The 24,194-nt window shown below is 35.8% G+C and overlaps 1 protein-coding gene across 2 annotated transcripts in view; it reads right to left on the bottom strand.

Annotated features, from left to right (window-relative positions):
- The window catches only part of Flo1 (flotillin-1), a 28,261-nt gene extending 20,297 nt beyond the window's left edge, over positions 1 to 7,964 (bottom strand). For both annotated transcript variants that reach the window (XM_073075020.1, XM_073075021.1), the window contains exons 1-2: positions 7,772 to 7,964; positions 5,394 to 5,560 (exon numbers count right to left, since the gene is read on the bottom strand). In XM_073075020.1, coding sequence (XP_072931121.1) covers positions 5,394 to 5,560; positions 7,772 to 7,823 — 219 coding nt within the window. In that variant the 5' untranslated portion in view covers positions 7,824 to 7,964. The remainder of the gene's footprint in view (positions 1 to 5,393; positions 5,561 to 7,771) is intronic.
- Positions 7,965 to 24,194: the final 16,230 nt, after the last annotated feature.

Genomic DNA, 24,194 nt, shown 5'->3' with positions numbered 1-24,194 from the left:
TGTCATAAATATCTATGTAATTTAATTATTATTACTATTATGGCACACACCACTTGTACGAGCTGCGCGAAAAATTATGGGGTTTCACGGAAAACCAGCAGCCGCAGTTTCCCGCGACACAGGCTGAGTGTAACCCTTTTTCGGTATCCATCCTCTCATTTAATTATTTTGTATACTTGTTATGTCATGTTATATTCTTCTGTCTGTTTGTTGTATGTATTATATGTATTAAGTATCTACTATGTACCCTTAATATAACATGATGTTTACCGAAATAAATGGTTTCTTTCTTTCTTTCTATTGTTATATTTTCTAATCAAAACAAGTTACATACATTAATATTTCTTCCCATTTACCGCTGGTCTATCAAGGTAAAAGCTTATTGCCTTTTCTGATAAATCTGATACCCCTTTGATGTAGTTGTAAGCTGAAACTGTAGCCCATTGTGTAGATTGACGGCAGTCCTTTATATCGTCGACAACTGATGTCCACGTAATGAAATTGAAACCTGATCCTGGCTTTCAGACGATACCATATTATCGGGAATAATGGATGCCTGTTATGATGGCTAATAATATTAGGCAAAACAAGTTGTAAACAAGTAAACAAGTGTAGTGTTACCATTTAGATAAGGTAGCTTTAAGAAATTATGTAGTAGTAGTAAGTAGTTCTGTAAGAAACGCCGGAGCGATTGGTCGTGCTCTCTTTTATTAAATAAATTCTTTTTTAAAACTTACATCTCCCGACCCGCAACCTAACTGGCGCAGTCGGTAGGATTCGCGGTCTGAATCAACGGTTTCCCGTGTAAAATCAGTTAAAACGCACAGTATCTGTGTGTGAACTGGTGACTTCGGGTAATCCGCGACGCGAATCCAAAGAAGAACCTCAGCGGGCCCAGGCACGCCGATCCAGCTCCAGCTCTTCGGAACTCACGCCATAGAATCGGCAATGCCCGTCGGGTAAGCATTTACTCTGATTACTCCCGAAATTCCTAAATTTTATCCTCTTCAAAAAACCACAATGAAACGGTAGCTAAAAAGGAAAAAGTTATACACAGCGGCGATCTCCTCCACACTTACTGTGGACATGTGCAACATCAGGGGGCTCCATTCCAATCTGGATGCCGTCCATCACCACCTTGAGACGGCAAAGCCGGCTTTCCTCTTTTTGACGGAGACGCAGATATCGCCCTCGGGCGATATCTGCGTCTCGTATTTAGATTACCCCGGCTATAGTTTAGAACATGCCTTTAGGCGTCGAGCCGGGGTATGTGTGTATGTTCGGGGCGATATCTGCTGCCGCCGTCTCAGCTGCCTTGAAGACAAGGACCTATCTCTGTTGTGGGTGCGCGTAGATATTGGGGGGCAAACCCGCATCTACGCGTGCCTATATAGATCCTATAGCGGAGATGAAGAGACAACTCGATTATTCGAGCACGTCCAGTGGGCGACTGACAGAATGCTGCAGCAGTGTTCCGGCAAAGGGCGTCCAGAGGAACATCGTGGGGGTTTAGCCGGTAAGAGTCCGGCATATCCTCTCAGCTGCCCCCGCGGCAGATAGGAACACATGAGGCTTTCGCCACGTAAAATAAAAATATAAAAAAACAAATCTAAGTGGGGCGCGGCTGCGTCCTGCGTGCGGTTAAGTTCAATTCACGATAATTCGGACCTAAACTGTATAATTTATAGTTACTGTAATACAAAAAACCAAGATGACGTTGTTACAACATAATTCATCATTAATAATTTCAGTTAATCTTAAGATTCATCGTTCTTCGGGCTTTTACAATAACATATGTACTACTTTGACTAACTTTAACATTCTATTATGTATAGCAGCCGGATAAAGTGATTAATTTATCACATTGTCTGGATAAATTAGTTATTATACGTAATGACCAGTCATTATGTATAATAGCTCTTTGATCACTTATATATATGTCGAAGGCAGTTGAGAATATAATTCGATATTAAGTGGATTTCTGTTAAAAACATTGAAATTAGATTATAGTTTAAAAAAAAAAGAAAACTGTATTAACTTTACGATAATTTCTGAACGAATGATTGATTTAATTTTAATAATTCAAATTGGAACTGTATCGAGTAAACACTTGACGTATTTCCGAATGCCAGTCAGTCAGTTGGGACGTCATACCCTCCGGGTCTCTCATATGCTAAAGCAATGTTAATAAGGGCGGTGGGCATGGAATTTCGGGTCTCAAGGATACCCTCTTTGCCCGGGCAGATTCTCAGGTGGTAAATACCCCCGGATTCTTGATATTTATTCATAATAATATAATGTTATTTAAAACATAATAAAATAATTGAGTGGGTGATTCGGTACTTATGCGTCGTTACCGAGCGGATGGTCGGCCTCCTGATGGTCGGAGGTCGCCAGTCGAGGGAGTTCCCGCGGGAGCGGGCGCCCCCCAGGTGGTCGATCGTGTAGTGACGCGAACCCCTTTAAATGGGAGTATGGTCCGGCCTCCGCCCGCTCATACATTGAGCGTGCGACCACAAACTCCTCGACTGCCTCGATCTTAAGGTCGCGCCTCACCACGTCGTTCCTGACGTAGCGTCCCGCCCCCACGATTGCTCGTAAGGCCAGGTTCTGCTGCGCCTGGAGACGCTGTCGGTTCGACCTGGAAACCAACGCGTACCATGCCGGTGCCGCGTAGGTAAGTCGTGAACGAACATAGGTCTTGTAGATCCCTAGTTTCGTCCTTAGCGGAACCTGGATGTAAGCACCGGTCGGAGCATCGCTCGGGCCGCTCGGGCCTGGCGGATCGATTGTTCCACCTGCGGGATCATATGCAACGAGCGATCGATGTTACATCCTAAAACGCCATTCCAAAAAATTCCGAACGCCATTGAACAGAGCTGTTTGGCGGGAATTAGGGGGTGTGGCCTTCCCCGTTATCCTTTATAGAGCTCATCCTGGCTGGTGCAGGCAGTCTATCTTCGGATACGATCATAAACGAGCTCTGCTCCCAACAGAACTGTTGGTTTACCTGGTACAGTCTAGCACTGTATATTGCATAAGCGGAATCGCTGGCGCAATACCCTATGCTTTAGCTGTATTGCCTGAATAAAGCGATACGCTATTCGGGTGGACGTGTGGCCACTATACGAACATAGAGCTGAGGCTCTGTTCGTCTCTATTCGGGTGGTTGTGTAACCACTATACGAACATAGAGCCGAGGCTCTGTTCGTCTCTATTCGGGTGGTTGTGTCACTACCATACGAACATAGAGCTAAGGCTCTATTCGTCTCTATTCGGGTGGTTGTGTAACCACTATACGAACATAGAGCTAAGGCTCTGTTCGTCACTATTCGGGTGGCTGTGAGGCCACTATACGAACATAGAGCTAAGGCTCTGTTCGTCTCTATTCAGGTGGCTGTGAGGCCACTATACGAACATAGAGCTAAGGCTCTGTTCGTCACTATTCGGGTGGCTGTGAGGCCACTATACGAACATAGAGCTAAGGCTCTGTTCGTCTCTATTCAGGTGGGTGTGAGGCCACTATACGAACATAGAGCTAAGGCTCTGTTCGTCACTATTCGGGTGGCTGTGAGGCCGCTATACGAACATAGAGCTAAGACTTTGTTCGTCACTATTCGGGTGGCTGTTGCCACTATACGAATGTAGAACTAAGGTTCTGTTCGTAACTATTTTAAATTTGTTTTATTATTTGTACACCTGTTATTCTATTGAGTGTTGTCCTATCCTGTAAGATTAGTGTGTAAATAAACCTTTTGATTATTATTTATGGCTATTTAATCCCTGCAATATGGGAATTCCTAATCCTGACATACCTTCCTTGGCTCGAGATCCTACTTATATAAAACATCAAGGTGACTGACTGACTAACTAAACGATTTTTTCATTTTTCAGAAATCAACGCAAAATACAGCCAAAACCGCTCAATTTAGAGTTCTGAAATTTTGCAGATGGGTTCGCTATATAGCGTAAATAAAGACTAAGAAAGTGCTTTTGGAAATTCTACCCTAAGAGGGTAAAATAGGGGATGACAGTTTTTTTGAAATCCTTTATTTTTGAAGCAACTACTATAAAATTTAGTATTTGGCTTTCTGGATAGGAATAAAAAGGATTGAAGGTGGTAGAACCCTTTGTAGTTCGACTCCGGCGGCACCACCGCCACACCTATTTCTACCTAATAACAGCAGTGTTAAGCGCTGCTGTGTTCCGGTTTGAAGGGTGTGGTAAGGGAGACAGACTTTTCCGAGGCGTTCCAGCTTAGTACTCAGGGGTAGCGGCGCATCTGTGGCCGACCTCAGGTAGGAATATCTAATCCTATCTGGGGTTGATTACAGATGTCCATGGGCGGCAGTAGCCACTTACTATCAGGTGGACTGCATGCTCGTCTGCTACTCTTATATTATATAAAAAAAACACACACACTTATTTATCCCTTTCCGAAAAATCAACCCCGTAGAGGGTAAAATAAGGGTTATAAGTTCATTTGAATAACCGTCAATTTTGAAGCAAACACAATGACTATTTGTATTTGACTTGTTGGATAGAAATAATGAAATTCTACCCCTAACGAGGTAAAATAATGACTGCAACTTTGAATTACTGAAGTTATATATTCTATAGAGCGTAAATGGTGGATTTTTTTCCGAAATAGTTTACCATAATACGTTTTAAAAACAGTTAACCAAACTTATCGAGTAGGGTATCAAAATAAAGGAAATTACACATATATTTTATAATATATACATATACAGGTTGAATTTTTCAAATAGGCCTTCAGGGTCGAATCTGAAACTATAAGGATTAGCGAAAAATGCTGAAAGGAGTAACGAGGCCGATTTTGATAAAAACTAAAACTGCATCATTACTTATCTTATTTTTAAATATCTTTTGCTCTAGCCGGGAATCGAACGAGTTCATTTTGAAAAAAAATACACTCTATATTATTCCACTATCTGATAGTGTCGCTTATAAGGATCAAATTGTGGGAAGTAATAATAAATGACAAGTTGCTGTGCCAGGCATCAACGTAAAGGCAAACCGCTGGACTTTAGCGTATTGGAATTTTACATATAGGTTCTTTATATAGCGTAAATGAGCACTACGAGGATAAAATAGGATAATATTGTTTGAAAATCTTTTGTTTTTGAAGGAGATACCTACTATGAAACTTTGTATTTGGCTTTCTATATAATAAAACGCCTATTTCACTGTTTTTGGAAATTCTACTTCTGCCTTTTTAGTGCAGTCGGGTTTTTGATTTTTTAATTAAATTACTGGTTAAAACTATTTATAATCAATAACTTTCTCTAAAGTATTGAAAAAATTACTGAAGCAAATAATTTGCAGTCTTGTAATACAGATTTGTCATAAACTCATCATTGTAATATGCTTACCTGAGCTATTCCAGTGACAGAGATGGGCACTCCTTGACTAGTGTATACAGTGGGTGACTCGACTTGGAGTGTCATGGTGTTGAGAGATATCCTCTGCACGCGCTGGATGGCGGGCCACACGAAGGCGCGACCACCAGGCACCAGCAGGGGCTTCGAGTAGCAGCATCCTGTGTTATACAATATTGTTGCATTTTTTAAATAATGACTATGGATGAAATATTAGTTACTGCTATGTTACCCTTACTGTATGTGGAAGGACACTTTTTTCGATTCCAGAGGGATGACTGCCACAACTCTTTCTGCCTCATAATAGTGTTTAGCACTGCTGTCTCAATTTGAAGAGTGTGGTAAAAGAAACTTACTAATCCAAGGTGTTCCAACTTAGTCCTCAGACATAGTGTTGCATCATATCAGGGATTGAGTATGGATATCCAAGGGTGGCAATAGCTACTTACTATTATGTGAACGGTGTGTTATTTAGATATATTTTTTGGCCAAAATTAATATGCAACAAAATAGATGCTAGTTATTTGAGAAAAAAAGAGTACAGAATTACTATTTTTTATACTGTAAATATTATGAATACTATTTCTGTTCTTGATAACATTAAAAAAATAAAGGAAATTCTATCAGGAACAGTCCATGTTTATAAAAACCCCTGTAAACAATTAATGTAAGTATGGAAGTCTATTGCAAAGTTATACATAATAACCACGATATTGTCATTGTGACCATCAGGCTTCCATATCTATTGAATAGGAATGAGACATAAACACATTCCATGTGTGAGTGAATGAGTGAGTCATCCCGGTCAATTGGGTTTATTACTGTAATAATCTGAGTGGCCTCTAGAGGGATGACACAGAAAACTATATACCCACTGTAATAATGGACTGTACACTAGATAGATAGTGTACTTAATAAAATTGCTCACATGTACTCTAATTTCAAAGAATTCAATATTGTTATAATCGGTTCCTGCTCTGCCACATTATCATTGCTAGCTTTACGAATACCATTTTAAACATTATGTTTTATGCTTATTGCTCTGTACTGTAAGATTAAATGTGGAAAGCATCTTGAATATATATAAACAAGTGTCCAAACACCCGCAATCCGGACCCATGTTTATTCATCTTTTATTTGTAGTGCAGACTTCTGTAATGAACAATGTGTCATAGAGATAAGAAGAAATTTAATAGTTTGATAATCTACATTCATTTTTATAAATTGACTATGTTAAATATTTTTCAATAAGTAAATAAATTCTCTTTAGTTTCTTTAACACAGTTGATTTTTAACAAGTCATACTTCTATACTTCCTATAGGAACAATATAAAATATAATGTTATACATATAAGCGTAATAAATAATGTTATACAAAGCCAAAGCGAGGTAAGCCATGGCTTAGTACAAATAGTAATTTATAACAAAATCCTTTTTTCATGTATAAATTATAAGTGCTGAAATACAAGTTACAAATTTATTGGAAGTAAGTTCTTAAGTTGGGACTATGCAAGTTGTTCTGTTTTTCAAATATAAAGAAAAGAATTTCACAACCAATTGAAATATTAAGCTATCTCCCTACTTTACTCATCATTCAATAACTCAAAAAAAATAGTAGATATCATACACCTAAGAGCTTGTTTTTCTCAACAAATGTACTGATAAGATTGTCTGAAGATTATGTACTTAGATTATACATGACATATTATAAAGAAATAAGTTTCAGATCTATTTTTTTAAAGAACAACTACTTATATTAAATTATATGCTTCAAGTATAACTAGTTATTCAACGGTCTTATGATTTTCCTTAAGGAAAAACAAACCAATAAACTATACAAGGAACATTCTTCTTAGTTATAACAAAGTTTTTAAGGAACATTTAAAACAACTAGATACAAAGTTGTTTTAAACTTACCTAACAATATTGCGAGTGCCAAATTCGCGTATACTGTTCTTAAATTAATACATACGAGTATTAAATTCCTACGAAAGAAATCGTGGTATGTGCTAAAAATAGTTGATGAGCAATCCAGTTTAAAGAAATAATGGACAGGCTGATTACATCGCTCAAAAAAATATTCGTAAATTTGTTTTAAAATTTTCGTCACATTTATTTTAGTACGATTAGTAAAATGGACTAACATGCTAAATAGATAAATGAGCAAATAATCCTTAGCCTCATAATAAATTCAATAGCATTATAGATTTTTCATATACTTCAAAATTATATATGGATATGCCGTACGGTTTTAGAATAACAATGTAACCATTAAACAGCTAGTCTTAAATTGTAATAGGATTCAATAGTTTTATTTTTAAACAAAACAATAAGTAGCGGCAGGCACTTAAAAGCATCATGGTTAGACTTACCCGATACTACTAATGCTTCATTGGGACCACACGTCACAAAACCCCAAGTCATTTTTAATTACTTTTGGAAAAATAACTATTGTTTTAAATAAATCTTGTAAACGAAACAAAATCATAAATTGACTAATCAAAACACAAATCGGCTTTAGTCAAGGAAATGGAGGGGCACACTGTACCCCTCTGCCCACAGATATTTTAAGCAGTGTTGCTACTTTATTACAGTTTTTTAATCAGTTACGATCATAGACAATGTAAAGTTAGGGTTTTCTAACGTTTGCTTTATTTTAATAAAACACTATAATATATAACAGATGCTCCAGCTTCGACGCGTTTGTACTAACCAATATTTAGTGAACTATAAACTAATAATAATATAAACATGGTTGTTATATAATTATGTAGTACGAATATTAAAACTGGCTCCTTCGTTTGTAGGCATCGCCTAAACTATAATTTTAGTAAAGCCGCATGCTTTGACTTTATCCTTTTCCTTGGTAAACCACACTGAAGGTGTTGTCGAAATAGTTTAAGCTTAAGCCATACTATCTTTTCTTCTTTTAAATATAAATCATATAATAAAAAGCATGGTAATAAGTAATACCCAGACACACATGTTTGGAGTTTCAATGAATAAAATGTAGCTACATATTTATATTTTAAAATAAAATACCTATAAAGTACCAAGTTGAGTTATTGAGTTATAAATTCATTCGTATTATTAAATTTACTTAGTGTCTCTCTTGGAGTGGATTTTTTTTAACATTTCTAGCTTAGATTATTTTATACTAAGAATGAATACCGGTATATAAGGTTGTTAGGTTGTCACTAGTATATAAAATATTCTACCATACTTCTTACCGATATTATAAAGGCGACAGCTATGGGGATGTACGGACTTAGCAAAGTCAACAATGACTCGGAGTGATATTAGAACATCCCAGAGAAACTCAGCCTTGAGTCGATGGGGTGAACAGCTACTGCAAAGGATGGACTAGGTAATGTCATGCGCCATCCCACAGATCCCTGTACAACGAAGGAAAGGTAATGTAAGCACTAGCAATAGGGCCAATAGTTTCCCGAAATCCTCACCAAAGTCAAGCCAAGTGGTTTTCATATATGTAAATTTAGAAATTAGACGGTAAACAAGGTCATTATAATAATTGCCGCCTTTATCTTTATCTTTTGAGAAATGATATGTTATAAATTTCCTGCGCCACTATATTATACATAGTATCGCAATGGTTTTATTAAGAAATAATATTTTTAATTAAATAAATGGTGGCAACCCTAAGTGCAAGTGATAACGTAATATCCTAACGCGAGACTTATATGTGTTTCAGTCGGTCAGAAATAACTACTAACATAAATCTAGTTAAATATAAACTGATGATTTTTTCTGGAGTTATTCTATTAATGTATGAACGTGGCAGTATATTGCCATGTTTATTACCACCCTAAATAGAGAAAAGTAGCTTTTGACGTGACGTCTTGTTTTCCTTTTGACAATTGACAATGACGTCCTTTCCTGCGGTTACGATCCATCCATGCCAATCGCGAAGCTTTTTAAATATAGCGGTAAATACAACTATTTCTCTTTGTTTAAAGCTTTTCTACACCGCTTTATGGTGAAATATTTTTGTTTTATAATTTTATGTTAGTAATACATGGTAATTTTTTGTACTATTATATGATTATATTGTTCCTTGATACAAAACTGATGAGTCTGTCAATAAAGGAGTGGTTCAAACAGCCACACACTTGGAAATTTAAATCTCGTAGCTGTTTCCTACGTACGTACACAAAGTAAAATATGTAAGATTATTATATATATACAGATAAGTAGAGTTCTATGTTATTACTAGCTACCATCGCAGTGTAATATAAACATTGAGTACATTGTTTTAATTCCAGGTTCAATAACCTGCGAAGCTCGCTGACTCGGTGCCCAAATCCAGCCTACACAAGGTAAGTGTTATCAGTTTTCTATGATTATAATATTTATTGTATGATATAAATAACTTGACGAATTTATAAATAGCATTTTTATCAATATTAGTTACATAGATGTACACGTTTATAAGGTCTACTGGTAGGTTCTGTCTGTTTTAGACTAAAACAAACTAATAAATATTTAATATATCAAACGAACTTTATTTATGGAACATTGTTTTTACTGTTCTGTGACGTTAAATAATTTATTTATGACTTCTTGTCAGCATGTTGTCAATTTGCATATTCGATTTATTACAAATGTCTTATAAATAAAAATAATAAAACATACTGAGCCTTTGTTACTCTATATAAATAAAATAAATTATCATTATTATTATACCTACATGGCTTTAGAATATTTTACCCAATGGTATGACAGAAACAAGAGGTAATCTGAAGGTGCTAGGTCCATGTAATATGATAGATGGGAAAGTATTTCTCAGCATAGCTCTGAGAGATTATGATGAGCCCCTAAAGCAGAATGTGACCTGGTACCATTGTAAGACAAGTTCCTCCTACTGAACATATTTGGCTGCTTTCCTTGGATTGCTATTTTTAAACAATCTACTTGATGGTTGTACTTTTCTGATAAACCTTTTCATTTGATTTTACTAGTTAAAAACATATTGATCCTGGATAGTACTACCATATGCAGAACATTCTCTCATTCTGGCTCAACTTTGGTTAAGGTGGACAGTTTACTGGATTCACAATATAGCTATTGGGTTTTTAGAAAGTCATTTCATTTTTTTTTTTTGTGAAAATGAAAGACAATTTTCATATAATGATTAAATATTTTATAAAATTATATATTGGCCATTTTGGCCCAACACCTTAAGCTTTGTGACGTTTCGGTCGCAGATCAGACGTCAACGCAGCGACGCAAATTTTTCATAGTGAGAAATTGGGGGACTTATTTATCGAACTTCAAGCTTAAATGCAGGCCTTTCAAGTGGTCATAAACGATTTATTTCTATAAATTTAAACTCTGGCCGATCTCACGTATTGTTATTGGCTGGTTTGCATTAACTAATGCCTTTATCAGCCTGAATCGGCCTACCAGAATGTGGTGCATCTCCGACTTCAAAATTGCCGGATCTAAATTTTGTAAACCCGTTCTGCCACTGGCGTTTTTCTGACTTGAATAGTATTTTTCTTTTCTATAGTAAAAAAGTAAAATATGACGAAAGTGCTGCTTATTGCTCTTCATATTTAAAAGGGCACCCAACAAAAACTATTGCATAAAATCAATTGAACTTATATACTCACAAGCCTTGCTATATCAGCTGTAAAAACATATAATGACAATGCGACTTAAGTGTGAAGTTAGCTGTGAAAAAATACAATTAAATCCCCTATTGGGAACGAAATTACTTTCCGAACAACCCAATATTTTTATACAATGTTATCATAGATAATCCACGTTTCATCTCTTCCTTTACTCATGGCCCAAGAAGGGTTTGTTTCTCATCATATACTCAAAGACATATCAAACAATTTGATCATTCAAATTCTTCTGAAGTAATTACCTGGCATATTTTTGCACCAGGCCTAGTGTCTGAATAAGATCTAAAACAATTTGGTGACGTGAATTAAAGAGTTTCCACTATCTCCAGTGTTTTTAAATAAGGATAAACTCTAACTCTCTAACATGATTTTGTTTAACAAATATCCATCCAGAGCATGGCTTATCAAGTACTACTTATCCATTTACATTATATTATCTTCCATCTTCTGGATTTTCTATTACAATCATGTAACACATTATTTAAAATTACTGCTTGCTTCTATAGCATTTCTTCCTTATTGAAATTCATTCAAATTACACCACCATATATGAACTTAACCTTAACAACCTGGAAAAGCTACTGGTGACAGGCAGAGTAGAATGCAAGAGACTCAAAGGATGCAGCCCAAAGCAATAGTCAGACCAGGTATCGAAACACTTAAACATACCAATCAGCGAGGCAATACAATAGGTCACTAATCACCGTCTAATTCTCAGCATTGAAGAACCGACTATCAGTATTCAAGAAGTGAACTTATCAATATTCAAGGATTCACAATTGCATCTTACTTAAAACTAACATAAACCATCTTTGTTTTAGTTTATCTTGTAAATCAGTATGTATACGTTCTGTGACAAAGAGGTGGACCAATATAAACAAATTATTAATAACCTAAATGGACAGAACTTTCCAGTACACCCACCGTTTAGAACAACAGCTGACTATGTTTTATTTTGCGTTGGTGATGAAGACTGTAATATTTAGGAACAAAAGAATGCACATTAGTACATTAAAATAAATATGATTAAGAATATTATTACCTCTGAAGTCTAAGATGGTGGCCTGATGTTAACTCAACTGGCATTCACAGCCACCGAAACAAGAAAATTTTACGCTTGTTTTAATACAATAAAGTAGCAAAGAGCATACTGTCATCCCCTAGTTTGTGTCTGCTCCGCCAATGGACACCTGTAATCAATCCAAGATAAGATTGGTTTCCTACCTGAATTGTTCTTATAAATAATTTATTAAAGGTTGGACAATATATGACATACAATCCACTGCATCATCATCTTTGCATAGGCATTTATTACTTACAAACAACTTTACATTTGTTATACTGTACATGTAATGTGCCTACCATAGTTGTTACTGCTCCCAAATAATTAGACCACATTGTGGAGCAAACATGAGGGGCGGATTTAGAATTTTCGTTTGGCAGTGGCTTGACCAAGTAAAAGGTTGGCTTTAACCAAAAAATTGTAGTCTTAAAAAAGGTCTTTCTATAAGGAAACATATAAGTATACCACTCTTAAGGTGGTAGAACCCTCTGTGATTAGATTCCGTCGCCACCATCGCCACACCTATTTCTCCCTAAAAAAGCAGTTTTAAGCACTACTGTGTTATGGTTTAAAGGGTGTGGTAAAGGTGACACACTCTTCTAACGCATTCCAGCTTTGTACTCAGGGGTAGCGGCGCAACTGTGGCCGACCTGATGTAGGAAACTAATCTTATCTGAGGTTGATTACATATGTACGTGGACTACTTATCGCGTGGCAGTAGCTACTTACCCTCAGGTGGACTGCATGCTCGTCTGCTACTCCTACTCTATTTTATAAATAAATAGAAAATGTCCTTCTATTTTTGAAATTTTTGCCATTCGTTAAAAGAACATAGATGGCCATTATTAAACGCATTATTTTACATTTTGGGTGACTTGAGGCCCTTATCACTCTCCGCCTGAATCGCAGGGATAACAGAATCAATAATGCTGTAGCATTTATTGATTTTATCCAAGGTTGGAATATAATTCATGCCATATACAAACATATGTATCTGCACTTAATATAACATTGCATTGTCATTGAGTTTGTGTCAGGACCTACCTATATCAGAATTATTGGGTTGTTCGGAAAGTCATTTCGTTTATTTTTGTGAAAATGAAATACAATTTTCGTATAATGAATAAATATTTTATAAAATTACATATTGGCCATTTTGGTCCAACACCTTAAGCCATCTTTCTGGTAGGAGCGTGATTCCACGTTCTTAATTAATACTATGTGAACTAGAAATAGTTATCTACGCTAATATTATAAAGAGGAAAACTTTGTTCGTTTGTTTGGTTGTAATGAATAGGCTCAAAAACTACTAAATCAAATTCTTTCAACATTCGAAAGCTACATTATCCACGAGTAACATAGGCTATATTTTATATGAAATATATTTGATAAATAGATTTTGAGGCGGTACAAAGTTTGCCGGGTCAGCTAGTTGTTAATATGAGTAAAGTAGCAAATGAGCATGCTGTCCATCTCATAGTTATTAACCCTAAATAAAATAAGAGTGCTAACTGAGGTTGATCACGAAGCGCTTCTGCCCCTGAGGAGTTACGTCCATTATTACCCATCCAATGTTTGGCCTAACAAAGATCGTCATTTGAAAATTTCTGCAATTTAAAAATGCTGAAATTTCGATCCTTTGCAGCCAAAATAATTGGATAGTTTGAGTATTAATACCGAGCATAAGATGGAAGGCCTAGGATAAGCATGGCTCCTTTACCTTTATAACGGAACACAGCAGGGCTGAACACTGCTGCTATTAGGCAAAAAAATGTATGGCAGTGATGGTTCTGTAGTTGAAGGTAGTAGAACCGTTTGTGTTCAACGCCCACAAACGATACTACTACGATTCGGGGCGAACTTCAACATTAATTATATTGTAACTGTTCGTTTTTGTTTGCCAACCGATATTTTTTTGTTTGTTAGCTGTGTTGCTAGGTAATGACGATATTAAGTTTTGTCTTAAAAATCTTAAAATTGTCTATAATTGTCTAATTTCGACCCTCAGACGACTCTCTCTCTCGACATCTCGATCTCTCATTCTCGACTCGAAAACTAGTTTCAGTAAATGGACCTGAAGAATTTTGGGTACGTCTACGGCACAACTTTTCTTTATAATATTGAAGTAACACACGTGCAGTAGATATATCTCCTTGACCTCACTGCGTTGCTACCCCTCAAGATTTAAGTCTGTTGTCAAAAACAAAGATAATAAATGCAAGAAGAATAATAAATCCCTTATAAAACGTCTTAAAATAAATAGGTTAGTCTGTAATTTTGAAATTATTTATTCAATGCATCGCATTCAATTCCCTTCAAAACAGGTATACGTTGTCACATTCGTCATTATACTAATAAAATTATCTATCAATAATAAAGCAACGTGCATTGTAGACGATAGTTTTCTTTGTTAGCTACTGTATTTGAATGAATATTTTATGTGTACTAGTTCTTAGCGACTGCGGCTTGCAATTTAATAATGCAAATCTCGAGCCTAGTAATTGCTATCTATAGAAATCGATCCATCGATTGAGTGACACATTGTCATTTGGCGTCTGAAATGAAATAATATTTTACAGTAGCTAGGTAGGTAGTAATTTTCATCAAAAACTGATTAATAATAAAACACCGTGTAATGCAAACGATAATTTTCTATGGTTGCTACCGTATGTGTTTGAATTTTTTATGCAAGTATGACATCCGTGGAACTGTGGCCTAGTTTAATAATGCAAAACCTGAGGCGAGTAATTGCACAGGAATAGCCCTATCGATCGTGTACACAATTTGATATGTGTTTTGAAAAGAACTATAGTTTTAAAGTAGGTCTTGAAGTTCGTCATGGTCCATTAATAATAAAACATCGTCTAATGCACACGGTAATTTTGTCTGATTGCTGCCGTACATACGTGAATTTTTTATGTGTGCCAGCAGTTCCCGACTGCGGCTTGGTTTAATAATGCAAGGCCTGGGGCTAGTATTAGCGGCAACAGTAATCGATGGCAACACTGAGTAGCGTCACAAAGTCTACATTTAAACGGAAACCGGATGGCGCGTTTAATTTCTATGTACTCTGTTTTCAAACTCCACAATTACTTACAAATATAAAGTGACACTAAAATGTCTTTCCTCGTTAAATATTCTTTAGAATCTATTCATGCCCATAATTTTGCATTATGTTGTACTCGTATATAACTAAAAATTAACTAAGAAACTTAGCCTTTTGATCGAGGGGTCCGAGGTTCAAATCCCAGGCACGCACCTCTGATATTTCAAAGTTATGTGCGTATTAGAAATTATTCACGTGCTTAAACGGTGAAGGAAAACATCGCGAGGAAATCTGCATGGACTGGACATGGACTATGGCCTGATCTTTCTCATTCTGAGAGGAGACCTGTGCCCAGCAGTGGGACAAGTTTGATGATGAACTAAAATCGATGAATTGTAATGTGATTTTGAAACAAATGTATAATTTTGATTCGATTTGATTTGATTCTCAATTTGTATTCTATAATTACTTTTACAGAAATCCCAATAGTCTGTTGTTCTGTTGCCAATGTACAAACTTCGTAAGGCCGGACACTAAACACAATAGCACAGGCTTTGTTCTGTCAATGTGTCGATTTCGCGTCAAATGAAGTCGATCATCCGTATTTTAACCGAAATCGAACAGCCTAAAGTTCTGTGTTTGGCCATATGTAATTTTTATTTCTCTGCAAAACGAGGCTTTTCAATAGCACGGAGCACCTGAATGGCAATCTATTTCAAGTCCTTATTTCGGTGTACTTTTTAACTTTAGCTAGACTTGTTGGCAGTTTCTATATGGTATTAGAATGCACTGCGCTCTCGCGAGTGCCAAATTAGCTGTGACAGGTAGACAAACCCGAAATAAACATCTAATTGCAATGCAGCAAGTTGAATTATTAACAGAATTTGCAGGAATATCTAATTTCTTACAAGCTTTTGCACTATAGGAAGTTTGTCTCGCTCCTGTCGTGCTAATACTTGGTCTGGCCGTAAATACTGTTAAATTTAAAAATAAACAATATATTACTTCTGAATTTGGAATCTGTCATTTTTATACGATTGTTCATTGTGTTTTCTCATTTGCGGGCAAATATATTGTAAAATATTTTGTGATAGTAAAATGGAGTGATAAAGAGAACCCAATGGCTGTGATTGCATTACATAAAGTAAGTATGGATCCAAATACAAGTTTTAAAATCCTCAATACGCTTGGTAGTAGTCAAATGTTTGTGTACCGGGCTATTGCTAGGTACAATGAGACCTCCTCTATTTTGTGATAGAAGAAGGTCTGGCCTTCCATGTAGTATTCGCACGAAAAAGGCGATCAAAGCAGTAAGGGAAGAATTCGAAGAAAACCTGTCCGAAGGCTAAATATTTTATCTCGGGAGATGAACATAGCACCTAGGACCGTGTCGCGTATTTTAAAAAATGACTTAGGACTTGCAGTCTATAACAGGCGTAATGGTCATTTCTTAACTGATTATTTAAAAAAAAAATACGGTGGTAAATACAAAACAAAGGAGATGTTTCATTTTCGGCCATCTCATGTACACTATATCTAAAAAACACGAATAATTTGTATAATTGAAGAAATATAGACATATATTTTGATAACCTAAAGTATTCATGTTTAAAAATATTGAAAATAAGCATTCCTCATTGAAATATTAAATATGGCGGAATACTGTCAATGTCAAGTTTTCAAAACTGTCGATGTCGGTCAGGGAACCTATGTGTACCCCACACATAGGTTACTATACTCTTTGGATGTCGGTAATTCTGTATTTCACTGTTTTTGTCGTAAAGTTCATGTTACCTTAGTGCTTTACAACCTGACTTTTGTTTTGGGTATCCCGTCATTATTTCTGAATTTAATTAATCATTTATAATAATTATAACAAACCACCTTTTAAATAGTATCTGGTTTTATAGATGTATATAAGTGACATGACAAATTAAAAAAAGAAGAAGTTGTCAATTTGATATGTGTAAAGGTGGATATATACATATTATATTTCAGTGGAATCCAATGTAAACGTTGAATAAATATGTACTGTAGAGAAGATTCCATTTAATCCTGAATATGTTTCTGCTCTGTGCTGTTTACGATTTTGGACTGATTCTACCTTACTTGTTTACCCAGCTTATGTTTTATGGACTCCTGTGATTTTCGTGCGATCGCTGTGGATTGTGTTGACAAGGATTCAGTATCATCAGGTAAAATATACATCAGTTAGTTGTATTAATCGTGAAATAATCGTTAATAATTTTAAACTAGAGAAGCTAATCTTTTTACATTTCTCTTTTTTTAGATAATTACAATAGCAAGACAAGGACATTCTTGGGATGACAAAATAATCCGTTATTATTGCAACTGCATCGCTGGGCAACGAACCGTACCTACTCGTAGGTAGTTGCGTTCACATTATGACCATTGATTGATGTTTGGGCTGAGCTCGTCACAGGATATTACAGAACCTGCTACATGATTGGATGAAAATATTAATAAGGGAAGATATTGAAAATGAATAAATAATGTATCTAAGTGAAGAATAAATAAGATATTATCTAAATATGTACTTAAAGTTATTTTACTTACACACTTAAATGTTTTAACTAAAATAAATTGGTATAGAAATACATATTTTGGTATGTTTGTTTTAAGTCAAGATTTATGGAAGTATGTAAATATAATTAATGTTTATCAAATATAGGTATTGTTTCTCAATACATACAATACAATATTTATATATCTACGCCCATTCGCGTAAAAATATATTAAAAAGTATATAATGTATATAGTAAGTTAAAATAGAATGACAGATGACATTATTACGGTAATCACTACCGCCATGATGTTTTTCCACTGTTGTGTTGCAAGTAAGTGTAAATTATTGTTTTTTAACAATTAAACGAACATGATTTGAAGAAAATAAACCCCTACGAATTGTTCTTTGCATGTTTTCTTAGTTTTTAGTATAGTGTACAAAAGGTGGCCGGGAGCCCATACATTTTGAAACATCTCCTTTGTATGCGGTACGCAAAGGGAAGCCACAGAAAAAAAATCTTTACGAATGAGATTTTTTTTACAATTGACCAATATTTTAACAAACAAAATGACCTTATCTATGCTAAAAGGTTTGGTGAGAGATTAGCTATGAAGGAGTGACTGAACCATATTTTTCTGATGAATATATCAAAACATTAGCACAAATGTATCAAGATACCATTCTTGAGAAAGTAGATAATCCCCTTAACAACACCCAATTTTGGTTAGAAACTAACGCTCCGGACTTCATCAGAGCTGAAGAAAGGCCGTCACCTAGTCCTGGTCTTAATCCACAGGATTATGATTTATGGTCCGTTTTAGAGAGTAAGGCTTGCTCTAAACGCCATTATAATTTGGTGTAAAACCCTAAAACAATCCATACGATTGGCAATGAAAAAAAATCCCAAAGAAAGGGTGCGCGCTACTATTGATAACTAGTCTCAACGTTTAATGGACTTTATACATATTTATACATCTTTAATCCTTTAATGTTACAACTTTATACATTTTTAATGCCTTAATATTAATTTAACAAACTAACACACTATAATAGTAATCAATGTTAAGTACAATAAAAAATGTTGTTTTTCTTTGTAACAATATTTATGGCTAGACTAAGTTTAGATACATGGATGGATATACGATATACGAGTATATAGCTATTATGCAAGTGTTAGAATTTTTTATATAAGAAACTGATTTCATACTACAAATAGAACATGATTTTTATATGCATAATGAGTAGGTCTGAAAATCGGCTACTATCTATTTTTTATACCCCTTCGTGATAAGGGTTGTTCACCCTTAACATTTTTTTATTTATATGACAACACAACGTTTGCCTGGTCAGCTAATTATAATATAGAAATAGCAGACGAACACGCAGTGCTCCTGATGGTGGCTAGTGCTGCCCATGGACAACTGTAATGAACTCCAGACAGGATTAGATATTCCTACTTGAGGTCAGCCACAGATGCGCCGCGCTACCCCTGAGGACTAAGCTGGAACGCCTCGAAAAAGTATGTCTCCCTTAACACACCCTTCAAACCGGACACAGCAGCGCCCAACGCCGCTGCTATGAGGCTGAATTAGGTGTGGCGGTGGTGTCATTGGAGTCGAACCACAAAGGGTCTTACCACCTTCAAAATCCTGTTGTACTAATATAGACACACGGATGATTATAATACTTATATGGCTATTACGCAAGGGGTAGAATTTATTACATAAGAAACGGAATGAATATTACAACTAAAACATGTATGATTCTTAATATAAGAATGCGAAGTTTCATAGTTCAATCCCGCGAGATTTATTACATAAAATTAATGATTCTCATCGATCAAGTTTGAAAATCTGGACGACTTTTTTCGTTGACACATTGTAATATAGATTATATAGATAATCTTATGGGGGTCGGCAGCATGCGCCTCCTAAATATTGCACACCTCGCAGTTGCCGGCCAGGCCAACCCCCAATCACGACTGGTTTTAAATTCTACATTTTATAAAAAAGCAAGCTTTTTGTAACATCATTTTGTTTTGCGTATTCTTTTCAGAAAACCTTTTCATGCGATCTCACGAGAGTGCATAAAAATACTAGGGCACAACATCACGGGGCGATCGCCACGTTGGTTTTAGAATGACGTCACTCAGCTGGTCATGCATAATCAATTATTCATCTAAAATTCTAAACCGGATATAGTTTAAAATTTAGATGCAAGATTTCACATCTACAAACATACATGCGAACTAGCGAGACAAGTTAAAAGTTTGCAATACAAGCTTAGAACTATATATGATTAACAAATAGGATTTAAGAGTTCCATTCCCAAAGGGAAAAAACGAAAGCCAGTAAGTAGTAATAGGGTTTCCTTTTTCCGATGTTGGTCCTGTGTATTCTCGTTCTTTCTGGTCGTCTCTCACATGGCCTTATGTATTGTACCGTAATTATACTAATTGTACTAGAAATTTTCACGGAGTTTGTAATGTTACGGCCGCTGTAGCTATATATAGTTAAAAATAAAATGGGTTCTAAGTATGTACAAGTAGCCGGTATTCTTGCGACGTCTTTCGTACTAAATATCTATTGAATTGTAATAGGATGAATTTTCACGTTCTCATAGTGCATTTTCTATGTCTACCATAATAACAATACTAACTAAAATTAAAAAATATATAAAATTTGGTGGTACAGAATTCTCCATGCGAATGCATTTCGACTTGTACTTGGTGGTGGGTTGGAGCATGATGATTTATCATTATTTACACGTGATAAAGCACGACATACCTACAATTGACCAAGATTTATTTTGATCAATTGTATATAAATAAAGTTGCTAAGAATGTTAATAACATATTTTTGCATTAGGTATATTTTAATTTCATAATAAAGGCTAGGACCAAGTGAAGGTGGGCTGCAGAATGGTGCATTGACTTGCAACAAAGTCCATATGGAGTCGCTTCGCGCCGCGATTAATCTTCATAAAGACATCTTGAAATATGAAAAAAAAAATCTTTAGTAGGTACAAGAAGGACGATATACCTCACAGTGAACAGCTGAATCATATGATTAATTTAACGGATGTATTTAAACTGCATGTCCTAATTCTGGAAAAAACGTTTCTGAGTTTTATAACGGAATCGTGCTACATTTATAACAAAGGGGTGAACGTCGGCCCGCTTCGGCTTACTTATCCGGGGCACGTAAGGGGCGGCAAAATTTCATAATTGGAAGATCAGATGACTTTATTTTCGTCGACCTATTTCTTAGGCGGCCAAATGCATCTTGTGCGGTATGCATGTTTTTGAGGGGCGGGCGAGACCTTTTTTCTTCGATCTTTTTTCCAGAGGGCAAATCGAACCCATAGTTCGCCATGCGACTTTTTCGACATCCTTATATTTGGCTCTCAACTTTCATTTAAGGTTGCCCATAATTTACAATTATGAAACACAGGTCGTAAAAAAGAATATTTATTTCGTTCTAGACTTCAACTGATATTAGAATTATGTCTTCGCCGCGATGTCCGAAGGATGTGTCATTCTGATATATCATGTTATATCCAAATTATTAAGTGCAGCACTACGGCCCGCCCCTGCTCCACGTAAATTTTAATTTTTAAACAGCATCCGTTTAAAATTGCATAAATTGAAGACGTTAACACATATTAACTCATCTTTATAACTATTTCTTTCTGTTAAGATACACAGACATGTTCGTGGGCAGATAATTCAAGTAAGCAGTGAATCTTAGCAATAAGTTTTAAGTGCTAACTTATTTATGTATCTGAATCTACTAAGCACATTTACCTGGCTTCGACCAAATAGTAACCTAAACAAATGTAAACATAAAAAGCTTTATTATTTTCGAGACTTAACGTAACTTCAATATTAGGCATTTTAATGCCTAATATTGAAGTTACAGTTAAGTTAATAACAGTAATCTAAAAGTGTACTTTCGATATGTATTTTGCGAAACCGATCATTATAAGCGCCGTCTGTCGAAAGTCAGTTGAGGATTACGTTGTCGTGTGACTTGTGATGTTAGCCCTTTGTTAACGGTCGTTACAAATATTGCTAGGCTCGACGCGATGAAGCGTCGACTACCTGCTCTCGTTGGCGGGAACCGGATCTGTATGAAAGCATCTGCAGGATTAAACTATGATAGATAAATAGCGTAAAACTCGCATACGGTTTACGTTATTCTGCTCAGTTAAAGTTAGTCAACTAACTTAAAAGCTGGGTAAAACTCATCAATTTTAGTTTTAAACACTTTATAATCGAAACTCGTTTAGTGACGTGACTGATAGTGATAATTTATCAAGAATATGCGTGAGGCTGTCAGAGTCACTACTCTTAATCCTACTGGATGAAAGTAGTCAACATCCATATATTGTATATTTCAGCATTAGAGGACTCGTCCAAATATTGAATATAAATTCACTTTAAAGGAGAAAATAAATTATAAAGCCCCAAGACATAACAGAAGTTTAATCCACATTTTGCACGTTCATGGCAAAAACGTTGTGCAATGCAACCGAAACCAAAAAAATATTATTGCTCACGTTATTTATGTTCGTAAAATCTATAAATTGTTATTACCTGTGTTCGTCGACGGTTTTCGGTTAATGGGCAGACTGTTGAACATTGTTATATGTAGGGACGCGAGGTGTTAACGTAACGTCTATATTATCGTTTGCAGTGGCGTAGCCTGGGTGTCACCTGTTCAGGGTGGAATTTGAATTGGTCGCTCTTTAGTAATATCTCGGCGGAAAAATAAGGTCTTCCTGTTTATATAATTTATAATTTCAATGCTTTTAACAATTCCACCCGGTCGCGCAAGTACATTTTTTATACTAGGTATAACCAACGACCATGCAGTCCATCTGGTGGTACTAAACAAATTTCCATCCATTGGCGACAGTAATCAACCACAGATAAGTCTTACCTGAGGTGAGCCATAGTTGCGTTCCTACCACTCAGGGCTCAGTTAAGATGCCTCAGATAAATATTTCTTCCTTACCATACCCTCCAAAGCGAAACAAAGCAGCGCTTGACATTGCTGTTATTAAGCAGAAATTGGTGTGGTGGTGGTGACTCAGGAGTTAAACCATAAACGGTTCTATCTACGTCAAGTCATCCTATAGGAAATAAAAATTATGTACTATGAAAAAGTAATCATTTAAAGGACTTTGCCGCCCACCAAGCTGTCCCGCCGGGGCCCGGCGCCCCCCCTGCCCCCGGCACGCTGTGCCTCTGCGTTGTTGACGGATGTTGTTCGAATCGATAGACATGAGCTTATTTACACACTGGTGTGCTCTCAGTCTCCGTACGACTGTATGCGACGATTTTCATTTAGAATATTGTTTTATAGACAACATCATGTTCAAATTGCGTTAACAGTTTTGTGACTTTCGGATTTGTATTTATTTACATGTCTTCCGAGACAGTCCAAATGAGATGGAAATATCAATTATTCAAATCCTTTAGATACATTAAATCGCACTTTAGTATATTGTATCCCACAAACAATACTTTATTGGATACAGTTATTAAAAATGGACATGTCAATACCACTACAATCGAAAATAATAAGTAAGTAATACTAGCGGTTATCCCCAGAGAATTTGATTGTATTTGTCGCGAAACAGTTGTTATGCCGCATGTGTTAGGCCCGTTTATATGTACGAACATTGAAACGTGGCAAACAACATCGTAGTGGGCGTGTTACATAAAAATGCAGAAGCCATTGGATGTGACCAAAACTTCCCTTTTTCGTAATTAATTGCGAAGTTTATATTTGTTTTGTCCAACTTTTTGGAGTTTATTGGAGTTTACTCCTTAAGAAACGATTTGAGTTATAAGGCCCGGTACGGAAATTTTATGAGGAGTAAAATCAAGTGTAACACGAAAAGTTGAGGCGTTACGTAGAAAGAGACAAACATATATATCCACACTTTACGCGCAACACCAGTGAAGTCACTGAATAGAAATGTCATAATTTTATTTTTTGTACTAGTGACGTGAAGGAATGCGTTGTATCGGTAAAATAGGTTCACAGACTACATATTAAAAGTATTTTTAGCAATATATATTATAATAAAACATAGATAATTTAAAATAAGCCAAATACGAAGGTGCTAAACTCGGACATGTATACATGTCCGTGGACGGTTACGGTTCATTTCGTTTCGGACATGTATACATGTCGCTGGGCGGCAACGTATTACCATTACCATCCCTCCTTTTTATTACAATCATCATATCGTCTCAAAAAGGAAGTAGCGTTTTTAACCAAAATATGAATCAAGAGTGCTTTTATTAATTTAAAATACAGTAAGTTCAAATCCCATATGAAAGTAATTATTACAATAAAAATAATTAGCAATATATAAAACATTAAAACGTCATTAACTATTTTATATTCGATATATATCATAATTATCGTTCGTGAGTAAACTCCAATCGTGCGTCGTAGCTGACACACACACACTTTTTTTTGTATTACACAAC

Source organism: Epargyreus clarus, unplaced genomic scaffold (genome assembly GCF_041222505.1).
Source record: "Epargyreus clarus isolate Ecla_fem2 unplaced genomic scaffold, WU_Ecla_fem_2.2 ptg000007l, whole genome shotgun sequence".
Lineage (NCBI taxonomy): Eukaryota > Metazoa > Arthropoda > Insecta > Lepidoptera > Hesperiidae > Epargyreus > Epargyreus clarus.
This window is presented reverse-complemented; position numbering and strand designations above follow the sequence as displayed.